This window comes from Mastomys coucha, unplaced genomic scaffold, assembly GCF_008632895.1.
Source record: "Mastomys coucha isolate ucsf_1 unplaced genomic scaffold, UCSF_Mcou_1 pScaffold15, whole genome shotgun sequence".
Classification (NCBI taxonomy): domain Eukaryota; kingdom Metazoa; phylum Chordata; class Mammalia; order Rodentia; family Muridae; genus Mastomys; species Mastomys coucha.
Window position 1 is genome coordinate 116,242,794 of NW_022196897.1, and position 25,895 is coordinate 116,268,688.

At 50.0% G+C, this 25,895-nt stretch overlaps 2 protein-coding genes and 1 pseudogene across 4 annotated transcripts in view; 1 reads left to right on the forward strand and 2 right to left on the reverse strand.

Moving 5' to 3' along the window:
* Itpa (inosine triphosphatase) overlaps window positions 1–8,826 on the forward strand; it is a 13,559-nt gene extending 4,733 nt beyond the window's left edge. The window contains exons 5-8 of the mRNA XM_031371925.1: window positions 330–361; window positions 1,834–1,949; window positions 6,207–6,283; window positions 8,184–8,826. Of these exons, the coding sequence (XP_031227785.1) occupies window positions 330–361; window positions 1,834–1,949; window positions 6,207–6,283; window positions 8,184–8,292 (334 nt within the window). The 3' untranslated portion in view covers window positions 8,293–8,826. The remainder of the gene's footprint in view (window positions 1–329; window positions 362–1,833; window positions 1,950–6,206; window positions 6,284–8,183) is intronic.
* Window positions 8,827–9,636: 810 nt separating this feature from the next.
* On the reverse strand, window positions 9,637–10,199 carry LOC116092363 (annotated as a pseudogene).
* A 2,561-nt stretch (window positions 10,200–12,760) lies between these two features.
* Slc4a11 (solute carrier family 4 member 11) lies at window positions 12,761–25,025 on the reverse strand. 3 transcript variants are annotated; one of them, XM_031373661.1, is made up of 20 exons: window positions 24,847–25,025; window positions 23,555–23,617; window positions 20,298–20,462; window positions 20,162–20,211; window positions 19,717–19,948; window positions 19,556–19,637; window positions 19,036–19,159; window positions 16,590–16,793; window positions 16,423–16,516; window positions 16,202–16,327; window positions 16,010–16,123; window positions 15,799–15,931; window positions 15,502–15,575; window positions 14,663–14,921; window positions 14,368–14,474; window positions 14,113–14,281; window positions 13,849–14,022; window positions 13,499–13,694; window positions 13,257–13,426; window positions 12,761–13,148 (listed from the first exon to the last, which is right to left on the reverse strand). In XM_031373661.1, exons 2-20 carry the CDS (start codon window positions 23,598–23,600, stop codon window positions 13,079–13,081), a joined length of 2,589 nt encoding a protein of 862 aa, XP_031229521.1. In that variant the 5' UTR covers window positions 23,601–23,617; window positions 24,847–25,025; the 3' UTR covers window positions 12,761–13,078. The 3 variants fall into 3 exon arrangements, 2 of the variants coding, with proteins under 2 accessions (XP_031229521.1, XP_031229522.1); XM_031373662.1 differs by lacking the exon at window positions 24,847–25,025 and adding an exon at window positions 24,537–24,603; XR_004119219.1 differs by lacking the exon at window positions 12,761–13,148 and having other exon boundaries at window positions 13,319–13,426; window positions 13,499–13,603.
* Between the last annotated feature and the right edge of the window lie 870 nt (window positions 25,026–25,895).

A 25,895-nucleotide genomic window follows, 5' to 3' on the forward strand; every position in this document is an offset into this window, starting at 1 on the left:
CTCTGCCTCCCAAGTGCTGGGATTAAGGCAGGTGCCACTACCACCCAGCTCCATTTTTTCTTATAGATTCATATTTCTTTCTTTTTGCCTTTCCTTCTGTTTCCCTGGTTTCCCTGGCTCCCCTCCAGCCCCCTGCCCTTCCCTCACTTCTCTTTCCCTGTACTGCTGAGCTAGACTCCCAGCCTTTGGATGTTTTCTTAGTTTTGACTCGAGACATGCTTTTTCCTTTCTCTTGCTCCTGAGAATTCTGATCCCTGTTTGGTGCAGGGCAGAGCAGGCGATAGGAAGATTCTGCTCTTGTACCTGACTCTCCATTCTTTCTTTTGCAGAAAATGGTTCCTGCAGAAGTTGAAGCCTGAAGGTATGTATCTGTTGTTTCTTCCCAGGGGTCTTTTGGATTGAGTCTGGGAGTAGTCCCCACTTAGTAATCAGTTGCTTTTGGCCCTGCCATCAACCTCCACTTTCTTCTCTGTTTGTTTGCACACTGGTAGCCTGCAGCTCATTCTTTCCCTGTGCTCCAGAAAGCACTGAGATAGAGGGCTGGGATAGGTGGTAAAAGCTTTGAGCTGGAGGGACCAGGGGCTTTAGTTAGTGCTGGCTATCAAGGGACTTGACATTAATGACTGCTTGTGGTTCTTTGCTTCAGTCATGGCCTAGCCATGCGTTCAGTCCAGGAGTCTATATTTTCTCACTCAGGAGTGTATGCCAAAATGCCCCACATTAGTGCATCCTATAGTCTCAGAAACAAAAACAAACAAACAAACAAAAAACCGAAAACAGACTGGAGAGATGGCTCAGTGGCTAAGTGCACTTGTTGCTCTTGCAGAGGACCTGGGTTCAGTTCCCAGCACCCACAAGGCTGCTTACAACCGCCCATAACTTTAGTTCCAGACAGTCTGGCATTTTTCTGGCCTCTGTGGGCACCAGTGCATATAAATACAGCCAAAACACTTATATACATAAAGATAAATAAATTCTTAAAAACAAAACCATTTTGTTCTTTAGAACAATCTTTTTTAAAAAAAAAAAAAAAAAAAACACTTAAAGTACATGAGTATGCTGTACCTGTATTCAGACACACCAGAAGAGGGCATCAGATCTCATTACAGATGGTTTTCAGCCACCATGTCGTTGCTGGGAATTGAACTTAGGACCTCTGGAAGAGCAGTCAGTGCTCTTAACCGCTGAGCCATCTCTCCAGCCCCTCTTTGGGACAATCTTATCTTAGCAAAGTATGAGGTATATGCCTGTACTAGAGAGGCTCTCAAGTTTCAGAGAGGACTACAAAGCAGGAAATTGTTTTTAAAACAAAAATAGAGTCAGGCATGATGCTCTAAGGCTGCATCCTAAGAGCTGTAAATAGGAGGATACGGACTATAGATCATCCTCAGCCATATGATAAGTCAAGACTAGTCTGGACTACCTGAGAGCTTGGTCTCAACAACAAAGGCTTGGGATGTAGCTCTGTTGTCAGGATGCTTGCCTAGCATATATAAAGTTCTGGATTCATTGCCTAGTGTTGTGATGCATACCTGCTGTCCCAGAATTCATGGGGTTGTGGCAGAAGATCTTATGTTCCAATACAGCCTGGGTTACAGAGTGAGTTCAAGGCCAAGCTGGGCTATGTAAGACCTTGATCTCAACAAAGAACCTAATTTTAGTTTGTGTCAGATCCTGAAGAGAGGCTTCAGCTCCCCTTTGAGGACCAGAATACAACCTTTTCAACCTCCCAACACAATCCAGTGTGGAGAATCCCTCCACACCTTTGGATTTCTGGGGTAAGGGTGGGGACTGGACTGCATGGATTCACTGAGCCTCACTATGTGCCTGCAGGTCTCTACCAGCTCCTGGCCGGCTTTGAAGACAAATCAGCCTATGCACTCTGCACATTTGCTCTCAGCACTGGGGACCCAAGCCAGCCAGTGCTCCTGTTCAGAGGCAAGACCTCGGTGCGTACCCACCTGAACAGTTCTGCAAGTCACCACAGGTGCTGTGGCTTGAGCAAGTGGCTCATGATCTTCTCCAGGAACAAAAAAAAAAAGACACCAGAGCTAGCTGCTTTTTGTGTACTATGCTTGCTGTGAAACAATCCTAGACACCACAGTTAGAAAAATGTTAGTCCCTAAACATATTTGCCTCTTAACCTTATATATTTAGCTCTTACCATTGTAGGTCCCGGTAGGATGCAGATGCTTAAACACAAGGTAACTGCTCTTAAAGCTGAAGCTACAGGCCAGCTGCTGAGACTGCCTTGTTCTCTGCCAGGGCCAATCTCCTCCCCACTCAGGATTTTTGAGATAGAGTCTCTCATGTGTTTCAGGTTGTCCTTGAACTTCAGATCCTACTACCTTTACCTCCAAGTGGGGGATTGTAGTCCTGTGTCATTTTGCCGACTACGCAACACTCTCGGCCCCTGCTACCCCCATTTTTGCTTTGATGCAAGGTTTTTATTATGTAGGTCTCAAAGTCCTGGAACTTCACTCTGTAGGCCAGGCTGGCCTTCAACTCAGAGACCTGCCTGCCTCTGCCTCCTGAGAGTGCTGGGATCAAAGGCAGGCAGGCACCACCACCACGAGGCTCTTTCGCAACTTTTGTTCACATAGAATTTTAAAGTTTGTGGAGTCAGGTGGAGGTCAGAGCCTTTACATTCTGTGCAAATGCTCTCCCACTGAGCTACTTCTCCAGCCCAGAGCTTAAATTCTTACTTAAGCTTACATCTTGGCCAGTGACCATCAGCAACCCCCAGTGTTGCCTGTCAAACCTTAGGTGTAGAGCTAGTCAGGCCAGTGCCCCCATGTGCCTTTCCTTTTGCTCCGTGTCCCTTTAGCCAAGATAAAACCTAGTTCCCCAGTTGGGGTTGTATAGACACTTTCAATTATTGTTGGGTGAAAAGAAAGCACACAGAGAACACAGAGCAATCTTTTTTCTTTTAACTGTGTGTAGGTGTGTGTGTCTGCTTGTGGTTAGGTGCACATGCGTGCAGGTGCCCAAGGAGGCTAGAGGCATCACATCCCCTGGAGCTAGAGGTACAGATAATGTGAGCTATCAGATGGTTCTGGGAACTGATCTCTGGTCTTTAGAAGGGCAGCAAGTGCTCTTAACCACTGAGTCATCTCTCCAGCCCTGACAAATCCGTCTTAACTATTGTTCAGTGTACAGCAGTATTAAGTGTATTTGCATTTACCAGGTCTGCAGAATGTTTTTGTCTTAACAGGTCTGAAAGTACCCAGTGAACAAATCTCTTTCCTTCTTCACCTAGCTCCTAGCTTTACTTAATACTTCTAAGAGTTTTATTACTTTACTATTATTTATTTTTGTTCTATGCATATGGATATTTTTGATCTGATCACCACATGTGTAACTTGGTACCCTTGGAAGTCACAGAGAGCTTTGATTCTCTGGAACTACACTTAGGGAGGGCAGGAAACTGCCTGTGGGTACTAAAAAGCAAAGTTAGGTTCTCTGCAAGAACAGCCAATATGGTCCCTTCTGATCTCTGTTCCAGCTTTGGCTGCTTGTGCACTTTGCTGCCTAACGAGCTCCCAACTCCTTGACGTGGCCTTGATTCCCCATCCTTGTTCTATTCTCGCTCATTGTCTTTGGTGTGCTTGATACACATTGTCCACAGTGGCTCCTGAAGAGCATTGCCCTTGTAATAGCTGTTGTCTGGGTGTGCTGTGACCTCAGGCTGAGAACGTTAACAACTGCAGGTAAGGCTCACAGGCCTCGGTCACATAGCTTCCCACTAGCAAAAGCATAATTCCCCATTGTCGCTGTGTAACTTTGGTACTTATTTATGGGCTTAATATTTATGACCTTCCTTGTCACTGTCCTGTGCCCTCTCCTCTCCCCTGGAGCTACCAGGTGCTGGGATATGAAGCCAGATTCTCTATATGGTAGGCATATACTCTACCACTTGCTATATTCCTGGCCATTTTTGCTGGGTTTTGTTTTGAAACAGTTTTGCTGTTGCCCATGCTAGTCACAGACTCATCATGTAGCCCAGGCTGGCTTTGAACTTGGAGTACCCCTACCTCAGCCTGGGACCTGGGCTTCAGGAGCATGCCACCATGCTCTAGGTTAGTTTTTCTTGTTTTGTCTTTGCTAGTAGGGGTGCTGCCACTGCTGGGGTCTATGCTAACCTAGTACTCCACCCTGAACTTCATCCCTGATCCGGGTCAGACCTTTTACTTGATAACTTGGCATTTCATGACACTGGTTTTTCTGTAATCTTTGTGACATTTTCTTTTCTTTCTTTTTCTTTTTTTTTTATTTATTTTTTTATTTTTTTATTTTTGGTTTTTCGAGACAGGGTTTCTCTGTGTAGCCCTGGCAGGCCTGGAACTCACTCTGTAGACCAGGATGGCCTCAAACTCAGAAATCCGCCTGCCTCTGCCTCCCAAGTGCTGGGATTAAAGGCATGCGCCACCACCACTGCCCGGCTCTTTTTGACATTTTCATGTTTGAGTTTGTGTGCCCAGCTCCCTCCTTCAGCAGTCTCACAGTGTAGCCTTGGCAGGCCTGGAACTAGCTCTGTAGATCAGGCTGGCCTTGAATTCACAGAGATCTGCCTGTCTGTCCCTGGATGTTGGGACTATAGGTACGTGCCAGCGTGCCCTGCTGGCCTTGAGGTCTCCTTGCCCCTTCTGTTTGCTGCTACTTCCCAGTGCTCATTTACAGGTGTGAATACTTTCTTATAGGCAGTCACTTATAGCTCAGGTTATTCTCAACCTTAATGCTGAGGATAGCCTAGAACTTGTGGTCTCTATTTCCCAGGTGTGAGATCATAGGACCTTATGCATACTAAGCAATCACTGTGCCTTTTAGCTACGTCCCCAGCTCGTTTCTATTTTGAGAAATATCGTACACAGTTTAGGATCCTTACCTTCCTGTTAACAGATTTTCTAAAATTTTTGTTTGTTATTGTGTGTGTGTAGTGTGTGTCTGTGTCACATGCATGCCATGTTGCATGTGTGGAGGTCAGAGGTTGACTTGGGAGTTGGTTGGCTCTAGGGAGTGAAAGCAGGTAGTTTGTGCAGCAAGCACTGTTACCTGCTGAGCCATCTTGCCAGACTGCGTGTTTTCTGTCAAATTTTCAAAGTTGGCCCTACTTTTCTTCAGTGAGGTTATGGATTATCAAAGCTATAGAAAGAGGGTTATCCCAGTGGTATTGATGGGTGATACTCAAATACAGAGTTCCTCTTCACAAAGCTGCTCCTGCATCCTTTGTTTGAATTTGTGTGTGCACACATGAACATGTGTGGACGCCAGGGGACAACCTCGGGTTGCTGTCCATTTTGTGGCATTGGTTCTTTGTTTACACGTTCTCACTAAGTAAACCAGGCTAACCTTGAACTCTTAGAAAGCCATGTGACTCTGACTCCTTCCATCTTGGGTTTTTTTTATTTTTTGAGATGGGGTTTCTTTGTGTGTCATAGCTGTTCTGGACTCATTCTGTAGACCAGGCTGGCCTTGAACTCACAACAATCTTTGTGAGTTCACAAAGATCTGCCTCCTGAGTGCTTAGATTAAAGGTGTGTACCATCAAGCCTGGATTTTTCTGATTTTTTTTTTTAAAGACAGAATCTTTTTGTTTGTTTTTGTTTTTTGTTTTTTATTTTTTGTTTCTTTTCGAGACAGGGTTTCTCTGTATAGCCCTGGCTGACCTGGAACTCACTCTGTAGACCAGGCTGACCTCGAACTCAGAAATTTGCCTGCCTCTGCCTCCCAAGTGCTGGGATTAAGGGTGTGCGCCACCACCGCCCGGCTACTAAAGACAGAATCTTGCCATGTAGTCCTGACTGGCCTGGCAACTCAGCAATCCTCCTGCTTCGGCTTTCTGAGTGCTCTGATTCCAGTCTTGCCCCATCTCACCCAGTTGCCACTCTACACCTTACTGAGGTGTCTAACATATTTATAGGCACTGTGGATCCTTTGAACTACATTTTGAGTAATTGAGGTTTATTCAGATTCACAAACTATCCGGGCAGTGGTGGCACATGCCTTTAATCCCAGCACTTAGGAGGCAGAGGCAGGCAGATTTCTGAGTTCAAGGACAGTCTGGTCTACAGAGTGAGTTCCAGGACAGCCAGGGCTACACAGAGAAACCCTGTCTCAAAACATAAAAAACAAACAGATTCACAAACTAGAGAAACTGACTCTAGTCTAGTACATCTCCAGTTACACACTTGTCTTCCCTCTTCCAGGGACAGATTGTGATGCCACGAGGCAGCCGGGACTTTGGCTGGGATCCCTGCTTTCAGCCTGATGGATATGAGCAAACGTAAGAAGCCCAAATTTCCTCTCTGGTTCCTAGGCTTGAGCGGGTACTTTGCAGTCACGTGTGCAGTCACGTGGACATGGGTGAGGCAGACTCTTCTCCAGCTGAAGCCATTTCTGCTGGAGTGGACACAAGGAATCCAGGTTACCCAGTTCATGGCAGGGCAACACAGGTATCCTAGGTTCTATTTCACACTCTCGTTTTGTGGCTGGTTGACACTCATTCTCTGGCCCTGTCTATCAAGATGTATAAACCTTGTGTTTTATGGGATGATACTAGATCCATCTGGACTGGGAGAATGCACAGCTTTGTAGCTCTGAGTAGGCACATGAAACCCACACAGTAGAACATTAACTGCACCCTCTTACTTGCACGTAGTGGTACATAGCCATAACAGGACCAGGCTTCCCAGACCATGGCTCCCTTGCCAGCACCTCATAGGGCCAAGAACACTGCAGCAGCCCTGGTTGGCATGTCCGTGGCTGTGAGGAATGTCCTCTGATGTACTCCCTGTTGGGTGGTCACAGAGCACTTGGAATCTAGTTAGATGAGGAACTGAGTTAATTTTTATTCTGTTTATTTATTTTATGTTCATGGGTGTTTTGCCAGTGTGCATGTCTGTACACCAGATTAGTATACTGGCCAGAGGTCAGAAGACACTGTTGGATCCCAGGGACTGGTATCACAGCAGGTTGTGAACCAACTTGAGCCATCTTAATCACTGAGCATCTCTGCAGCCCCGTTTATTCAATTGTCATTAACTTAGCCACCTGTAGCTACTTCTGAAGCCTTGCTCTGAGGCTGCTGTTTGATCTGTCAGGCTCCATTGCTTCCCATAAACACTTACCTCATTCTTGTTCCCCAGCTTCCTTAAGAACCTAGGACACAGTTGAGCAATTTCAGCTTCTCTCCAAGCCCGTTACTGTGAATTTAAAACTGTCTGATTTAACGGGCTGATAAGCTGGTGTCCCGTAGCCAGCTTTCTTAGCTTTCTCCTGTTGAAAGGCCATTTGCTTGGGCTCAAACATGGTGTGCTGGGGTCTGTCTGCCCTTTGTCTGTTGGTAGGTTCTGGATATAGTTTTTACCTTCAGGGGAAACCCCCAACATCCCCACAAATAGAATCATTAAGATTTGGGCTCCATTGCAGGGAAGAGGGTGGTGGGAGGGATTGATTGTAGGAGCCAGAAGGGACAGGGACACCACAAGGAAAAACACAGAATCAGCTAACGGGTTTATAGGGACTCACAGAAACTGAAGCAACAAACATAGATTCTGTATGGGTCTGAGCTAGGTCTGGGCATATATGTTATGATTGTGTAGCTTGATGTTCTTGTGGGATCCCTAACAGTGGGGTGGGGTTGTGGGATCCCTAACAGAGGGGCTGGGGTTGTCTCTGACTCTGTTGCCTGCTCTTGGGACCTTTTCCCTCCTACTGGTTTGCCTCGTCCAGCCTTAATACAAGCGGATACGCCTCATCTTATTGAAACTTGATATACCATGTGTGGTTGATATCCCTGGGAGGCCTACCCTTTTCTGAAAGAAGAGTGGATTTGGGAATTTGGTGGATGAGGGAATGAGTGTGAAGAGAGGGGAGAGGGGAAACTTCAGTTGGGATGTAATATATGACAGAAGAATAAATGAAAAAAAATTTGGAGGCCGGGCAGTGGTGGTGCTTGTCCCAGCACTTGGGAGGCAGAGACAGGCAGATTTCTGAGTTAGAGGCCAGCCTGGTCTACAAAGTGAGTTCCAGAATAGCTATACAGAGAAATCCTGTCTCGGAATTTTTTTTTTTTTTTTTTTTTTACTAAAACAAAAAGATTTGGGCACCAGGATGGCACTTAGGTGTCTGTTCTCCTGATATCTGGGTTCCCTATATTCTGAGCTGCTTCTCTTTCCTGTTAGGTATGCAGAGATGCCAAAGTCTGAGAAGAATACCATTTCTCATCGGTTCCGGGCCCTGCACAAGCTGCAAGAGTACTTTGGTGTGACTGCTGGGGCTGGCGACCACTAGGACCATGGGTAGGGGGTAGTGTGGACCTCCCCAGGAGGCAAGAACTCCTTCGAGGCTTTCTCTGGGTTTCCCTCTGCCAGGGGATCCAGGCAGCTTCAGCAGCCAGTTCTTGGAAGAGCAATTGGCACTGTGTAGGGAAACTCTGGGCCAGTTGATACTAAACTCTTGCCCCTTGGGATTCAAGAGTTGCCTTTGGTCAGACATGGCAGTGCACACTTTTAATCCCAGAATTTGGGAAGCAGAGGCAAACAGATCTTTGTGAGTTCAGGGCCAGCCTGGTTTACGTATTGAATTCCTAAACAGCCAGAACTACATAGTGAGACACTGTCTCAAAAACAAAACAAAGAAACCAAAACAACAACAAAAAGTTGTTCTTGCAGCCTCTGGCTCTGAGATCTTGAGAAAATTTTGGTTGTTTGAACTTATCTGGCTGAGGATTTGACAAAGAAACACATGACTTTTGATTTTAGAATGTAGCAAATGTAAATTCTGGAAGACATTTGTTTCCAAAATAAATGGTATGTCTGTTTTGAGCCTTGTCTGTCTTTTGAGTTTTCTTTGACAGGTGGGAAACCTTTTTTTTTTTTTTTTTAATTTCAGCCAGCAGCTGGGCAGTGGTGGCACATGTCTTTAATCCCAGCACTTGGGAGGCAGAGACAGGCAGATTTCTGAGTTCCAGGACAGCCTGGTCTACAGAGTGAGTTCCAGGACAGCCAGGGCTATACAGAGAAACCCTGTCTCAAAAAAACTAAAAAAAAAAAAAAATTTCAACCACCAATGGTGTTTTATTCTGGAAGTTTCTGTGTATTACATAAGTATTAACACCCTTCTTGTCCCACCCCCTTCAAATCCAAAGAGTAAAATGTCTTACCCATTTTCTCTAAAGCCCTAAAACGTGTCACTTCCTGTGGGGAGGGCCCTGGAGGCCTGGCCTTGTGCTCACTAGACTACCACACCCTCCTGAGGGGAAATAGCCAGCGCTCCTGCTTCCTCTCAGATTCATTGCCCAATCATTACTCATTATCATCCCTACTTGACACCTTCTTAGCAATTTGATTGTTGGATGCATTTTTCATTTGGCAACAATTCAGTATGGCTTTGCATGGGATGTTTAGTGTCAGAAGGAGCAGTATTGATGCTCAGGCTCAGTGGAAAGAGAGAGAGAGAGAGCTGTGCATATTCCTGGAAGAACTCATGCTGGAGGCTGAACGGGGCTATGCAGCTAGCACGTTCATCAAGTCGGCTGGCTTTTCAAGTCTGTGACTGTCATCCAGAGTACAAATGTCCCCAGAGACGACCCCTCTACTTCACAGTAGGTATGCGTGACACTGAATCATGCAGCACCCTATGTCATCTGGAAAACAGCTCACTAGGACCTGGGTGTGCCAGAGACAGCATCCCTTCTACCCAGAAGGATATGCCTTAAGGATCTTCACATCATCCACAGGATGGTCCTGGAAGTTTGTTTCCACCATGCCCACTCGATTCACCATCCCTATATCCTGGCACACTCGGTCAAAAATGGTATGTTTGCCGTCCAGCCATTGCGTGGGGGCCAGGTTCACGAAGAACTGGCTGCTGTTGGTGTGTCTGGTCCAGCCTTGGCCACTGCACGAATCCCAACCCCAGTGAACTCCAAATCTGGATGAAGCTCATCCTTAAGCTGTTTGCCATAAATAGATGTACCACCTTGACCTGTGCCTGTCGGGTCACCACCTTGGATCATTAAGTCCTTGATGATCCTGTGGAATTTGGTGCCATTCGTAGTAGCCTTGCTGAGCCAGCTCCGCAAAGTTCTTGCAGGCCTTGGAAGCATGCTTCCCGTACCGCTCCAGAACGATGATTCCCAGGCTACTCTCCAGGTAGGTGTTGGGTGGCTGCCAGGTGTCTGGGGGAATCTCCGCCATGCTGAGTGAAGGTATCTCCTAGCCAGTAGGAAACCATCTCACCGGATGATTGGAGGGGTGGTACTCACCTGCTTGCATGGCTGGCATACTCTCTACTTGAGTTCTTAGAGTCGTCAGTCATGGACTGGCCTCTCTTCTATGTCAGATTAATGGTGGGGCAGGGGTTGAGGTGTCACAGTATAGAATGCTTTACCCTATGCTCTTGGATAATATGGGCTGACAAATGACCCGAGTTCAATCCCCAGAGCCCACATGAAGAGGGAGAGAATGGACCATGGAGGTTGTTCTCTGACTTCCATATATATGCCATACAATGTACCCTGCCCCACCTATATAAGTAAATGTTACAGACCTTTCTGTCTGCAGAAGCCCTACAGGAATCTTGCTTACGCTGCCTTGGACCATGATGTGCATCTCCTCTCCCTAAACCATTCCCTGGGAGGAGCTTCAAGGGCCAGTGCATGCCCTGTCATTTCTTGATGAGGAGGGATATACTCAGAAAAGATGAGGAAAGAAAGCAGGTTCTTGTGTCCCAGGTAGTTATGTAGACATTCCCTCTAGATTTAGGCCCCCAAACTAGGCAAGGTGGCCCCCGGTTTAGCCATGTGATAAAGGCATTTCTCCTGATACCAGGCAGGAAATGTGGGTAAGTGTAGAACACCTTTCTTCCCCTCCTGTCCCCTACTGCTTTCCTGTCCCGGCAGTCTGCCTGGCTCCAGTAAGCATGGAGGGCCTCTCTGCCCCTTGCCTGATTCTGGGCATGGCTTTCCCTTCGGGGAAAGTCTATGCTGCTGAGGATATCCACACAGGCAATGTGTTTACTGCTCAGTCCTACCTGAATCTTCCCTATCCCTATAAATAGCCATGGAGGGCATACTGTACCTGACCGCCTGATGCAGAATTATACGTAGGTCCACACCCTGCACCTATGCACAGGCGTACCACTTTCATCCTAGCGAGTTTGGCCTTACATTTGCCAGCTCAAGTCTAAGGTGGATTCCCTTTTGACTTACATTTCTGATTTTGTGTTCCCAGTACAGTGGGCAAACTCAGAGCATCCTGCATTTGAGGCTTTCTGTACAACCCTACCCCCAGCTCTACCAAAGGCTTTGAGCATCTCTTGCTGTTCCTGTCTCCGTTCCTAGTGTACAGGACTGATGTCCTAGTATGGAAGCATCTTCTATTTTCTCTGTAGTATTTTCTGGCATTTACTTTTTATTTTGTGGTGCTGGGAACCAGATCAGAGTTTTGCACAAGTCAGAAAACTAACACCAAGCTGCTGTACCTACAGCCCTGGTTTGTCTGCTGTTCAGTAGGGCACCTCCAGTGCCCACTCTTGGCAGTGACAACTCAAACATGCATTGGCAGTTCTGGATGTTGCAGCCATTGTCCTGTCCATCGTCAGAATAAAGGGTTTGTTACACAGAGGTAACAACTCATTGAAGCGATGTGAGTGTATCTGAAGAAGCCACCATAGCAAATTAGTTCATGAAGGGTGCAAAGGTCGGGTATTGCTGTGGAATTTGTGAGTGGGGAACCGTATGGTTGGGTAAGGCACAATTACTACCCACCAAGGTGACTGGGAAAGGTTTACAATCACCTGTGTTTGAAAATGTTATAGAGCACATGAAAGACAAAACCAGTCATTCCTGGAAGCCATAGGTCATTAATTGGGAATCCCAGTGCTAGAAGTGGGTAACCCCCAGGGACCCTGGAGGTTCCTAAAACAATAAAGGCTTTTGCTGTAGTTACTGATTGTCTTCTAGAACTTAATGGCAAGACTCTATTGTGGAAGAGGTTGCTGCTTGGAAAAGAGGTGGTCTGATTAGAAAAATAAAGCTAGGACTGGACTGGAAGTATCCCCTCCCTGAGAGTCAACTCCTGTAGTGTCAGAAGCTGCTGCCAAGGCTGCTAAGAATGGAGCCTTTGCTCAGCTACTGATCCTGCATGCTTCATGATGGAAGTGCCAGGTAAGATGCATTGGTGGATATAGTGCACAAGCATGGAGAGAACCAACTTTCTGATTGGACTGGAGGCCTGCTTTGCAGGGAGGAAATTCACATCTGGCATGGGGAACTTAGATGACTTGTGACAAGGGAAGTCAGAGGTGCCAGTGGAGAAGCAAGATGCTCACCCACATGAGTTTACTACTATGGGTTACTACAGACTCCATTCATTTCGGTATTCTTCTGTATTTGTCAAGACCTGCCAACAGATGTGTTCCAGAGACAGAGGAATGACCAAAGGCAGGAGGGTTCAATAATTCGCTGGAACTGGAGAACAGTCAACATCCAGTTCTCCAAATCACATCACCAGGCTGTGCAGGGCACTCCTGCTCTCATCCCTGGCCATATCCTGCAGCTACTTTCTTCATACACCACACAGCACCTTGCTCTATCCAAACCCTGTCTCCTCTGGATCTTGGTTCCCAGAATGCATCCCTTGCAGTGGAGTCTCAACGGGATGACAGCATGTGGAAGGTACTCAACATTGGTCCCTTTTATTTGCCCCACAGTGGGTTTGATTGCTCTTCCCCAAGTCTGGAGGAGTACCAGGAAGGATGGCAGCATAGAAACAAGACTTTTATTCACTAATGTGCACAACTGAGTTCCTTATACAATCAAGGAAATGGGCTCTCTCCTGGGCATCAACTCTTTTATCAAAAGAATATCCACTCTTCTTAGCCCCACCCGGACAGTGTTTCTGACCCCAAACTAAATGTCAATGGGGTGAGAAGTGAGCACACACCTCTGAAAACCACAATGCCAAGGGGCTTTAGGCCACAAGACAGCAATGAGGATGGGCCAGAGCCACAGCCAGCTTATACTCCTCATATGTTGCCACAGAGCAGGCCTGAAGGATGAGGAGGGTGATGCAGGTCAGGGCCTGTGCTCAGCATCCATGACATCCAAGTACTTGGCCTCAATGATCCGGGGTAGCAGATTGTAGCTGTGGAGTAGAGAGAGAGGTAAACTGAGTGGTGGGTGGTTATAGCAGGCACCCACTGAGCCCAGCCCTCGGCTGAGCCCTCCTGACAGCTGCCCAGCCTGGTCATACCGGATTGGAATCATGGCAATCATGATGAGGGGAAAGACCATCTTCATGTAGGGCAGGGAGCTCATGCCGAAGGCACAGAGCAGTAGCAGCTGCAGAATCTGCAGGCCCGTGAAGTAGTGGATCTTCCTTTGGGGCACTCTCCGGATGTAGTGGGTGGGTGGGTAAGATGTCTGTGGGCAGTAGCAACCAGGCAGTCAGGGATGGTTGTGCTCCCACACCCCCTCCCTGGTCCAGGCACCCACCTGCTCCTTGAGCAGCAGGGCCACACGCGAGAAGAGCTGGTTGCCATCCAGGGAGGTCAGCGCAATGTAGAGGAAGAGTCCGTAAAGCACAGGCTTGGGGATCCACTGCAGAGGAAACGGTAGCAGCAGCAGGGACAGACCTACCAGGACACTGGCGCCCAGCGCGGTCAGCCGAGTCTCCTTAACATTCACAATCCTGTGGGGGCCCAGAGCACAGGGCTGCATTGCCTCTGAGCCTATCTCTAAGCCACATCCTTCCCTACGGTCACCTACAGGCTAAGGTTGTACCCCTCTGACCTTCAGATCCACCTAGCTCTTGACCTAGGACTCTAGAGACCATTCATACTCACGTTTCATAAATGTGCCCATTCTCCACGCGTTCCTCCACTAAGGCCAGTGCCCGTACATGCAGAGGGGAGTGGGGGTAGGCGGCGTGGATCCAGGGTAGCCCAAACAGAGACAGCCCCGTATTGATGATGGCAAGTAGCAGGAGGTCCCAGTGATAGGCAGTGCCCTTCACCAGCCTGAGGTAGGTAGGTAGGCACACACGGAGAGAGTCCCGTTGGCTGTCAGAAGTCTGGGACCTGGTCCCACCCTCCCATGGCCCTCAGTACCTGTTCTCTGGTGCATTGACCAGGGCCGCCACCAGGTTCTGCTCAATGAAGAAAAGCAAGGAGAGCAGGAAACCGAGACCCATGGCACTGCTGATGGCCTTGAAGGACAGAGAGTGGATCTGTGCCACCTCAAAAAGGCTCTCGCTGGGGTTGTACCGGAACTTGCTCACTGCAACCAGAGACAGGCTGGGCCCACAGTTCCCAGGGAGCCAAGCCACACACCACCCCCAGCTCGTCCCTCCCATTCCAACTCACTCTCAATTTCCTGGAAGCCATAGGAGCTGATGAGAGAGAAGGAGAGCACTGCGATAGGCAGAGCACAGTCAGACAGGGTCTCACGCACACACGGGTGCAGGTAGGGGCTGGAGAGAACGGACAGGCGTGTCAGCGTGGCCCGGGGCGGGCTGGCTCTTACCCCACCCCGTGTGTGAGCCCCCTCGTTTCTTTTGAGGAAGTCTTGAAGTAGAGTCTATATACCTTAGGCTGGCTTCAAACTTGAGATCCTCCTGCCTCCACCCCCTAAGTACTGGGATCAAAGGTGTCCCCTTACCTTTTCTTGAACTGGTAGAGGGTGTAGCCCAGCCAGAGTGTGCCCAGCATGATGAGGAGGCTGAGCACTGCTGTAGCCTGGCCGGAGTGTGTGCTGCCGGGGCTGCTGGTTGTGGCCATCTCTATGGGGCTGGCCAAGAGGCTGGTGTTGAATGCAGTATGGAGACTGCTGTTGGAGCTTCTGCCAATGTCCAACAGGCTCACCAAGGAGGAAGTCCTTTTGGTGTGGTAGTGGTGACCATAGTAGTACTTCCAGAAGACTGTGGGACAGGTCAACAGGCCTAAGCCATCTGGTATTTGGGAGGCTGTAGCTTAGCTTCTTTACAGATATAGGACGGAGGGGTATCCTGAGGGAGGTAGGGATGCTGAAGGGAAGGGGAGGGGCCGTAAGGGGAGAGAGGGCTTCTATGGGGAGACAGAAGGAATAGGAGAGAGCTCTGCCTTTCCCAGTCGACCAGGAGCTACCACTTGTCTATCTTTTGTCTCCCAAGTCTCTGCTGTACCCGACATCCCATCATGCCTGGCACCTCTGTCCTATCTCTGGTTTTGCCTGGAGAAGTTATTCCCCTTCAGCAACACATAGTGCTGCTGCTCTGTGTCAGCCTCAGCTCCTACAGCAACTTTGCCATGGGAAGAATAACCTTAGCTTGATACTGTCTCCTCTGCCCCAGCAGACCACAGCTGAGAGATCCCATCTCCCGAGCAGGTCCCCCTTCTGGGCATGTACTCACTTTTTTTTTTTTTTTTTGAGACAGCCTTAGCTGTCCAAAAACTCAGAGATCCTCCTGCCTCTGCTTCCCAGAGTTAAAGGCATGCACACCACACCCGACTTGTACTCACTTTTGACCATGCCCTTGACAGCATCCAGCACAAACGTGATGGAAATGAACAGAGCAATGATTTCCTCTGTTGACCTGCAAAGAGGTGAATTGCCTCAAATGTGTGTATGGGTAATTTTTGAAGAGAAGTCTTCCCTGAACTCCTGCGTAGACCATCCCCATGAAAGAACACTCCGCAGTGGGACCATCCCTAATAAGGCCACCTCCGCCTCTTGGAGAACATGGCTATCCTGGGGTTATAGGGCTTTGGCATGAGGCTGACCCACATCTCCAGACCCTGTAGCCCAGGACCGATCACCTCTTAAAGAGATTCATAAGCAGGCTGAGGTTGAGGAAGGCATAAAGTGCAAGGAAGAAACTGTTCCACAGGCCTGTCCACGCATAGAAGGCATTGAAGTCCAGGTTGTAGTCATCACAGATGACTCGAATCACTGTAAACCACAGGGTAGGATGAACAGTCAGGGCTGAGGTGGGTTCCGGGACCATTTCCCGTTTCAACCCCACTGTACCCTGGGTGTAGATGGCGAGGGGCGCAGTTGTCAACAGTATCACCAGGGGCTGCCCAGAGAACAGTGCATACAAGAGGCCACCGATGCTCTGTCCAGCTATGGTCTTCTGCACATCTGTAGAGGTGGTAAGGTCAGAGGTCACCACTGCCCAGAGTCCTGCCTGGCACATCCCGACCACGCCCAGCCCCTCACCGATGGCCCCGTTTGTGTTCTCATCGTTGAGGGATCCAAAAGCAATGGTCGGTAGGAGGCAGGCGAAGTAGAGGAAGAGTGTGGTGGTGACATACTTGCCCACGCTCTTGCCTTTCCCAATGATGCCTAGGAGTGCAAGACAGACAGCATTTGCCGAGGATCTAAGGCAGGCACACGTGGCCTCTCGGCCTGAAAGGCTTGAGTTCCGGCTGGGCACACACCGTCGGTGAAGTCCAGTGGGTACACAGGAAACCTGCGCATGATGTCCACACAGATGCCCTTTCCAAAAGGGAAAAAGTCCTTGCACTTCGGGGGCTGGGAGAAAAGACAGAAGGAATTAGCCCTGGTTGGCCCATGGCCCTCCCACCACGCCACCTCTCTCTTGTACCTGAGGGTGTCTGTGAGTATGGAGGGAGCTCATGCTGTGCCCTGTGGCTCTCGGCATCATCACGGTGAGCAGCTGTCTCTGATGCACCAACGCTTCCTTGAATTCCTCCTCTGTGCGGGTCTTCAGGAGCTTCTGGCGGAAGGTGATGTCTGAGAACATGGTGGCAAATGTGCGTGCCACCTCCATGGCAGTCTTGGTACTTTTCTGGGGACAGAGGATGGTACAGGTACAACGTCAGCTCCGTGGCAGGGGAAACCCTGTCTTTGCCAAGTGTGGTCCCACACAGGCAGCTGGCAGTGGGTTCTGTAAGCTTAGGCATTAATGTACCTTGCCACTCTTCCCCCTGGGCCAGTAGGGCCCCAGAACCACCATGGATCTGGTGGGTTTCTTCCCTTTCTGTTTGAGATAGGCTCACACTCACACTTGCTTAGGACACTAGCATTGTCTTAAGCAAGAAGAAGGATTGAGCACTGGCAAGAAGTGACAATGGGGGGCTGGAGAGATGGTTCAGCAGTTAAGAGCACTGACTGCTCTTCTGAAGATCCTGAGTTCAAATCCTAGCAACCACATGGTGGTTCACAATCACAATAATGAGATCAGATGCCCTCTTCTGGTGTGTCTGAAGACAGCTACAGTGTACTTATAGATAATAAATAAATCTTAAAAAAAGAAGTCACAATGGAGCTTAACACATCCCTAGCCACATTTCAGCAGGCCTGGGTCTCTGGTTTGTCTGACTCTGAAAGGGGTCCAGGCCCATCGGACCTTATTCTCTTACCTGACATGGTCAAGTGTTAGGGTCTGGGTATGAAATGTCCCCTAAAGACTCATGTATTGAAAGGCTTGACCCCCAGCTGATGGGTGTAGTCACTGGGGGCATTAACTGGGTTCTGAGGGCTCTGACCTCATCATGGAGTTGCACCCTGACACAGTTACAATTTCCCGGCATGACTGAGAAGTAGTGGAAATGACAATGTGGGCCTGGGCTGAAGAGCTAGGTTATTGGCAAGTACTCCGTAGAAGTGTATATATCCTGTCCCAGGACCCTTCCCCCACTTTTTGTGAGGTGCTGAGGATCAAACTCTGAGCATCACATATGCTATGCCAGCCTGCTGCCACAGAGCCGGAGGCAGCTTCTTGGTTGCCACGAGGGCACCAGCTCTGTGCCCCCAGAACAGCACTTGCCATCACGATACTCTGCTCCAAAGCCACAAAGCCAGCCAGCCACAGGGTGAAACCCCGAGCTGAAGTAGATCTTCTCTCCTTCAAGTTGATTCTCTAAGTTACTCATCACAGTGACAGCTAACACATGGCTTGTTCACTCCCTCGCTCAAGTCTCAGGAGGCCACTCTGTCAGACTCTGAGCGACAGACAGTCCTGGAGGTGCCTACTGTGTGTCCCTGAGCTCCCTCCATGCTGGGTGCAGCCCAACTTCCTCAAGGTGATTGATCTGGCCATACTGGCAGCACCACTCCCTGTAACTCGGGAGGTACTCTCTTTCCTTCTAGCACAGAAATGTTACAGGTAGCATAACTATAGGACTACTCAGGGAAGCCCCCCTATTCCTGGTACCCAGAAAATCCAGAGAAGGCAGTCTGCACCAGAGTCAGGCAGAGTCATCAAAAACTAATGAAAAGTGGATGCTGTTGGGGATGGAGAGATGGCTTAGCGATTAAGGGCACTGACTGCTCTTTGAGGGGGCCTGGGTTCAATTCCAAGCACCCATATGGCTCATGACTGTCTGTGACTACAGTTCCAGAGGATCTGACACCCTCACATAGATAGAAGTACAGATGAGACACCAATACACATAAAATAAATACAATTTTTTAAACAAATTTAAAAAAAAAAAAGAAATGAAAGGAAAGTGGGTCTCCTGGGAGAAGGCCAGCATTGGAAGGGAAGAGGATGTGGAGTTCAAGGCCAGCCTCCGACCTGTTTCAAAATAACTAACGAAGAGTAGAGGTGTGGGTCGATGACAGAGCACTTGCCCAGCTAAGTGTGTGTGTGTGTGTGTGTGTGTGTGTGTGCCCTGAGGTCCATCCCCAGCAGAGAAAAATAAAGAGCACAAAGAGCAAAAGCTAATCAAAGCTTAACTATTAAGGCCCGTCTATGGCTTTGGGAGGGTGGCTTACAGTTCCCCATTAGAATTTTAAACCTTTTCCTCATTGAAAGAATTCCCAGACTGGACCAGCTTCAGCCCCATACATGCTGAGCACGTGCCTTGCCACCAAACTACACTGCCAGTCACCCGAATCAGTAATTGTAAAAAGCATTTCATTTCCCTGGAAATGCCCACAAGCATAGGGGCTTTGCAAGAATATCTGTAATGCACATCGAATAGACAGGAAGAACAGGTATGAGGTGGCCTGTAGCTAGCGATGCTCCCAAGGAGAGGGCCCCACCTGGGGCCCTGCCTCACAAGGCACCCACAATTGAAACTCACCATCTTGGGTGGGGCCAGCACCAAGATGACAAAGCGAACCTCACAGGAGTTCTCCCCCCAGTTCTGTGGTCGAACCAGGCGGCTGATGCACACATGCCGTTTCTGTAGGGTCTTCATGGTACAGCTGCTCAGGAGAGAAGAGCCAGAGGCTCCGGCCACCCCGCCGAGCCCGGGACAGAGGTTACCAGGGGAAACAGACAACAGGAAGGCTGGAGAGACAGCTTAGCAGTAAAGAGCACTGGCTGCTCTTGTAAAGGAGCAGAGTTCAACTCCCTGTACCCACATGGCAACTTATAATGCACCAGGAACTCTGGCATATGGTGTACACACAACACCCAAACCCATTAAAATAGAAGATCAGATGGGACAGAGGGTTCATATCCTGTTTTCCCACGTTGGAGATGCCATTACAGTTGTCTCCCTTGGGTGAAGGCCAGTTTCTCCAGGGACATGAGATACCTGGGCTAGCTCCGGATAACAGTAGGGGACCAGGCATAGTGGTTGTAGGATGGCAACTCACATGATGCAGAGCCATGACTGCTCGTACTGCACCCCTCTGACAGTGGCGGTGACTCCCTGGATGGTATCTGACAGCAGGTGGACTGAGGACAGAGGAAAGGATTCAGGAGAGTCAGCCACTGCAGCCAAACCATCCCGTGGCAGGGAGGGAAACAGCCTTACCTTTACTCTCCATGGGGGCTCCAGCATCTGTAAAGAGTTTGGCCATGAGCAGGTCCAGGTCACAGTCAGGTTCTGCATGGTTGGGGTCCTGGGCAAAGCGGTTTAGCATAGTCCGGAGCACATCATCCAGCGAGGTAGCTGTCTCATTCAGGATGATGCTGGCCTGGGCCAGGAAGCCGTCCAGGTCCCGGTGTGCACGGACCTCTTCCTCGAAGTTTTTTAATTTTAGATACTGTAGGGACCCCAGGTACAGAACCACACAGGCTGTTAGACCCTTGATGGCCCCTACCTCCACTCCACAATGGTCTCTGAATATCCCTGCCCACCAGGAACCATATTCAGGAGAGAAGACTCAGGCTTGGGCTAGTTTGAGATCCCTGTTTAGGAATGCCCAGGGAACATGGGGACATCATAGCAGATATAAGGGAATCAGATCTCTCCTCACCTTTCGGGAGGTGTGTAAGAGCACACAGCCACCAGTTGCAGCTTCTATGTCTAAAGGAGTGGGAAGAGAACTCAGTAGGCTGTCCCACCCTCTCAGGGCTCCTCAGCAGAGCGGGGGCCCTCTACCATCCCCATACCAGATTTAGAGGGCTGCATTTCAAGGTTGACATTGACAAAAAACCGGATGCTCTCGCCAGACACAATGGAGGAGTTGACGGTGTCAAAGACCTCATCCCCCAGGCTGTCTTCCCGGACTTCAGGGTTATCCTCCATGTTGTTCTTGAAGTATCCCAGTGTGGCGGCTGTCACCAGGAGAGACCCTCTATCAGTGCTACCATAAGAAGGGGCTCTCAGCCCAAGGCAGGGGTCCCCAGGCTCCATCTCCGGAGTGCACTCCTTGATGGTAAGAGGCCTCCCACCAGTCGAGAGAGCTTTGGTTTAGGGAGGCAGAATGGCTGGTCCTGCCTGGCCTTACTCTAAGTGTGGCTGCTAGCTCACAGAGTTGAAGCCCCTGCTGGGTGATGTACTGTACCCCCTTTTCAACTTTAAGAACCAGGGCTCTGTACTATTCTGACCCTTCAGCTTAAAAACAGTAATGTTAGGTCAGGTCAGATGGCACATTTAATCCTAGCATTTAAGAAGCAGAGGCAGATGGATCTGTATGAGTTCAAGGCCAGCCTGGTCTATGTACAGAGTTACAGGCTAGCACATGCCTATAATGTAAAGCTCAGGAGGCTGAGGCAGGACCATCAAGAGTTTAAGGTTAGCTCGGGCTACACAATTAGGCCCAGTCTAAGGAAAAACAAAAGCAAAAAGCAAACAAACACTTTGTGCAAGAGGTTCATTCCTCAGCCTCACTCTGGAGGCTGAGGCAGGATTACATGAGTTCTAGGCCAACCTGGGCTTTAGTGTGACTCTATTTCAAAATATAAAAAAGTTAGGCTGGTGAGATGGCTCAGTGGTTAGGATAAGCACGGGCTACTTAATCACCAGGATAGGAATTCGAATCACATGCAGCACCAATGCTGGGCTCACAAATGCTCCTAATGGGAGCTCCAAGGGAGCTGACACCCCCTTCTGGCCTTACATACATATGCTGTTACACAAACACATGCTCGAATAAGAAGTCTGTATTGGCTCAGGCTGGGAACCCCATGGAGGTGAAGCTGCTGCGGATCCAAATGGCCCCCACCTCCCTTGCCTCACTGGTGCAGGGCTTAGAGCCCTCCTCCCAGGGAGGGCAGAACATCAAGGCTGAGACTCAGTTCAGCAGTTGAGTGAGACCCAGGAGGCAAGAGCGCCTGTGAAACAGCCGGAAGGTGGAAGGCCTTAGTCGGCTCTCATCGCCCTTTCCAGGATGCAGCAGGAAGGGTTCTGTAGAACATGGAAATATCCCTTTTCCCTGTAGCCCAGGAGAGCCAGCCTGCTATTCCTTCCCTAGCCCTTGGTGCCTCTGGTCAGTCAGACTGTCTCTGTCTCTCCTTGGGCCAGACAGCTAGGGCCATAGGCATGCCCACTCTTGCCCTGTAAGCCAGCAGAGTGTGTCTATCCCTCCAGGGTCATCTTCAAGCTCATTTGACCTTGAACTTGGCCTTGAATTTCCTAGAGTCCTCTTTTCCAGCCCAGCCAGAGTCTCTTTCAGACTGCTGTATAGCTCCACATCTGTGGGCACTTTTAGGAAAGAGGCATTGTACTACATACAGACCCCACTAATGAGTGACACACACCTGCACAGGGACAGGGACAGGTCAGTGGCATGCCCACACCTGCCAGACAGTGATTCACCCTGACTCATTTCCACCCCTGCCCTCAGAACACCCCAGGCCTTTTACCTCAATATCCTAAGCTCTGGACCTCACGGCACCCGCAGGCCTGGAGAACCACTGAGCCAAAAGAATCTCCCCTGCTTTTATTGTGGAGACATAGCAACCGCCCTCCTTAATGTGGGCCCGCCTTATTTAAAACTACTTGGGCTGCCGGGCTGTGGTGGCACACACCTTTAATCTCAGCACTTGGGAGACAGAGGCAGGCAGATTTCTGAGTTCAAGGCCAGCCTGGTCTACAGAGTGAGTTCCAGGACAGCCAGAACTACACAGAGAAACCCTGTCTTGAAAACAAAACAAAACAAAACAAAACCAAAAAACAAACAAACAAACAAACAAAAAACTACTTGGGCTAGCCAGGCGGTGGTGGCACACACCTTTAATCCCGGCACTTGGGAGGCAGAGGCAGGTGGATTTCTGAGTTCAAGGCTAGCCTGGTCTACAGAGTGAGTTCCAGGACAGCCAGGGCTACACAGAGAAACCTTGTCTCGAAAAAAAAACTACTTGGGCTGGGATGAGAGCCAGGTACCACACAGGCTTGTTGAATAGGCAAGAGTTTCAAATGTTCAACGTTATCCTTAGCTACATAGTGATCTAGAGGCTAGCCTAGGCTACATGAGACCCTGAGTAATTAATTAAGTAACTTCACTTGGCTCCTCCAGCAGTCAGGCTCAGTCTTGCTTCTGCTGCCACTTCCAGCCTGGTACATCTTTCTCTTCCTGGGCCCTATCTTTTCTTAGCCTTGGCTCTTAGACCTCTTAGGTCTTCTGCCATGCTGTCCCAAGTAGCGTAGACATAAACCAAACCTGCCAGCTACCAGCCTGACTCAAGCAGCCCTCACACCCAGTGGATCTGGGTAAGAACACATCTCCAGGACGCCTAAATGCCACGCTACTAAACAACATGGGAAAGCTAGGGATGCAGCTGTGTGTAGAATATGTGCCTAGCATGTATGAAACCCAGAGTTTAAGCCCCAGTACCCCTGTAAATCGGGTTTGGTGGCACAAGCTTGTGATCTTAATATTTGGATATAATTGGAAATTCAAGTTCGTATTTGGCTACAGTTTAGGAGTTTTAGGCCAGCCTAGGCTACATGAGGTTTTTTTTTTTTGTTTTTTTTTCTTTTTCTCAAACAAAATCAAATGAAACAAAACAAAGAAACAAACAAAGGGTAGACAGATAAGCAGCATGGAGCCAAATGCAGGGAAGGTGCTAGCCAGTTGAAGCAGGGACAATTGCAGCCTCTCTCCAGAACCAAATGAGGACCGAGCAGTCAAGGCATACACAGCACGTAGCCCAAACTGGCAAGATATGAAGGGCCCTGGAAGAGCGAACCACAGGAGAAAACTGTAAGCGGTACTGGTAGCCATCTGCCATCCCAGGACCTCAGCACCCGTGGTTGCTTGCCTTCGGCCAGTCTCATCAGCTGCGCCTACTTGGCAAGGCACATGGCCTTCCCACAGGTGGGAGCTAACCACTCCAGCACTGGGCTGCGGACAAGTGGCTCTGGTCAGTGGCTCTGCCCTGCGTTCATTGGTAGGCTGAGTTCCCCAGATTTTCTAGATACACACCTGAGAAGTATTCACTGGAGTCCTGACATTGTTCATTCTGTGACATGGCCCAAGGACAGTTTTCTACAAGAGAAGCCAAAGAATAGTCACCAACCCTGTGGATGACAGCTCCTGTGTCTTAGCTCACCCCATGTCTGCTGACTCCTCATTCTTCCTAGCAACACATACAATCCTACTTCAAGAGGTAGGGGTCAGCGTACTATGAAGAGGAGCCTGCAGTGCCCGGGGGACCATCCTTACTCTACGGTATTAAATCCCTTAGTCCATCTACTGTGGGGGCTTCCTATGTGTGCAAGGGAAGTGAAGAGTTCTTTCTCAGGTCATTTTATCACTAAATTATCATCAGTACTCAGCTCATTAACTCAAGGTCTCTGACTGAGTCCCATTCAGCTCTGGATGAAGGCAACTGGAAATCGCCTCCTCCCTGGATCCAGCCCAGCCTCGCCCAGCACTTTAAGGTGGGGGTGTGTCCATGAGCCTCTCCTCAGATCTGCCCTGGTTGCCAGGGGCCACACATGCCCATCTCAGACGAAGTTCTTCCGATCTCTTCAATGGCCTAGGGATCACCCAGGGCACCGACCCAGCAACTGCCTCTATCCCAGGGTTTCACCGTGTCCTGGGATGCCGGAAAGAAGGAGCCATTGGCCCAGAAAGAAGGGGTAGAGTGGGTACACACAGAGATTGGAGGTACGATCCGGGATGTTTGTACAAAGAAGGACGCACGGGCGGAGGGGCCTGTACGAGAAAAGGATGTAGTTCACACTCGCAGACACTGAGAGTGAGTAGATGGGCAGGATTTGGAGGCAATCCCGGCGGTAGCGAAGGGGAACAGACCACACCCACGTGCAGGTGAGTGGCCAGATACACCGGCTCTGATGGATCATAACTCTAGGCGGCGGCACGCAATCCGGTGCTGAGGACACCGAAGCGCCTCCCTGCCGACTTTCGAGCTCCCTCCCCTCCCCTCCGCCGGTTACGTTACATCTTTCCTTCAATTGCTGAGGGTGTGTCAAGACGGCGAACACAGAACACCGACAGGATGCCCACAGTGTACGCGGACGCCCCTTACCGCGCGCGCGCGTGCGCGCGCACTGGCATTCGAACCCCTCCGGAGGCGCGAAGCCCGCACAGCCTCTCGCCCACCCCAGCCTGAGCGGCCGGCGCTGGCATACACGCCTGGCGTGGCCATGGCCGGGCGGGCCCGCAGCGGGAGCTGGTGACACTCCTGCGAACCCCGCCGCGCTCCTAACCCCGCGGCATGAGGCCGCTTCCAGCCGAAGTCGCGCCCTCACCCGCGAGGTCTGTTCTGGATCCGAGGAGGCTCGCGTGCGCAGGCCTGAGAATCGTGGGGTGCCGGCCTGGGAGGGACTACGAAGTTTCAGAACCGTGCTGGGAGACTCAGCGGAGCCCCGAGGGCACCGGCGCGCCTGCTTTAAAAGCTTGAAGGAACTCCGCCCCCACCTTAGCTGAGCGCCACTGCCAGCCACGCCCTCCGGCTGCTGAGTCGCCCCCAACTCGCCCTCGCCACGCCCCTTTGCCCTCGCCACGCCCCCGACCGCCAGGCGGGCCCCAACACCGGCCCACGCCGCTTTCTGCACTTGCCCGTGGGCTAGCGCCCTAAGTCGCCCACGCTCGCGCGTGTTCACCCGCTGGCGCGCGCCCTCGGTTCCACATCCCTCTCCCAAGTTAGGAGGTGCCTGGGTCTCTGGAGAGCGGCTTGTGCTGAGTTCTGATAAGTGCGATGAGCATTTCTTTCCTCAACCCTCCTAGTAAGTGATTCTACAGACCTTGAGCCTCCTATTGTCCCTGAAGCACACACTTAAGCAAAGTACTATTCTCCAGCCACTCCTTCCCACTCCGTGATAGCTTCCATATAGTTCTTTCCGCTGTTGCTCAACCGTGATAGAGGGTGGGTGAGCTGGGCAGGCATTTGGAGTGTTGTGGGAATTTGTATATAAATAGGCATGATGAGCCAGGTTGGCATTCGGATTGAAGGTATGGAGGGTCCTGAAGTCTCCCTTACACACACACACACACACACACACACACACACACACACACAGACGCGCGCGTTATTCCAGGATCCCTCCCATTTCTAAGAACCCTGATGACTCAGAGACAACCACACGCTGCCTTTGTTGGGGGTAAGCAGGCTCTGAGAGGAGAGGCGACATGCCATGTTGTTCCACCTAGCTCTTAGGAACTCCTCTTAGAATCCTAGCCCTAAGCCGGGCAGTGGTGGCGCATGCCTTTAGTCCCAGAATTTGAGAGGTAGGTGGACTTCTGAGTTTGAGGCCAGCCTGGACTACAGAGTGAGTTCCAGGACAGCCAGGGCTACACA

What these genes read in the sequence shown, in the direction of transcription:
- Slc4a11 (XM_031373661.1), bottom strand. Translation starts at nt 23,600, where the DNA reads ATGTCACAGAATGAACAATGTCAGGACTCCAGTGAATACTTCTCAG. An exon ending in TCTTACACACCTCCCGAAAG is followed by an intron (nt 19,949 to 20,161) that starts GTGAGGAGAGAT and finishes GGGTCCCTACAG; the next exon opens with TATCTAAAATTAAAAAACTT. An exon ending in CCCACTGGACTTCACCGACG is followed by an intron (nt 16,328 to 16,422) that starts GTGTGTGCCCAG and finishes TTGCACTCCTAG; the next exon opens with GCATCATTGGGAAAGGCAAG.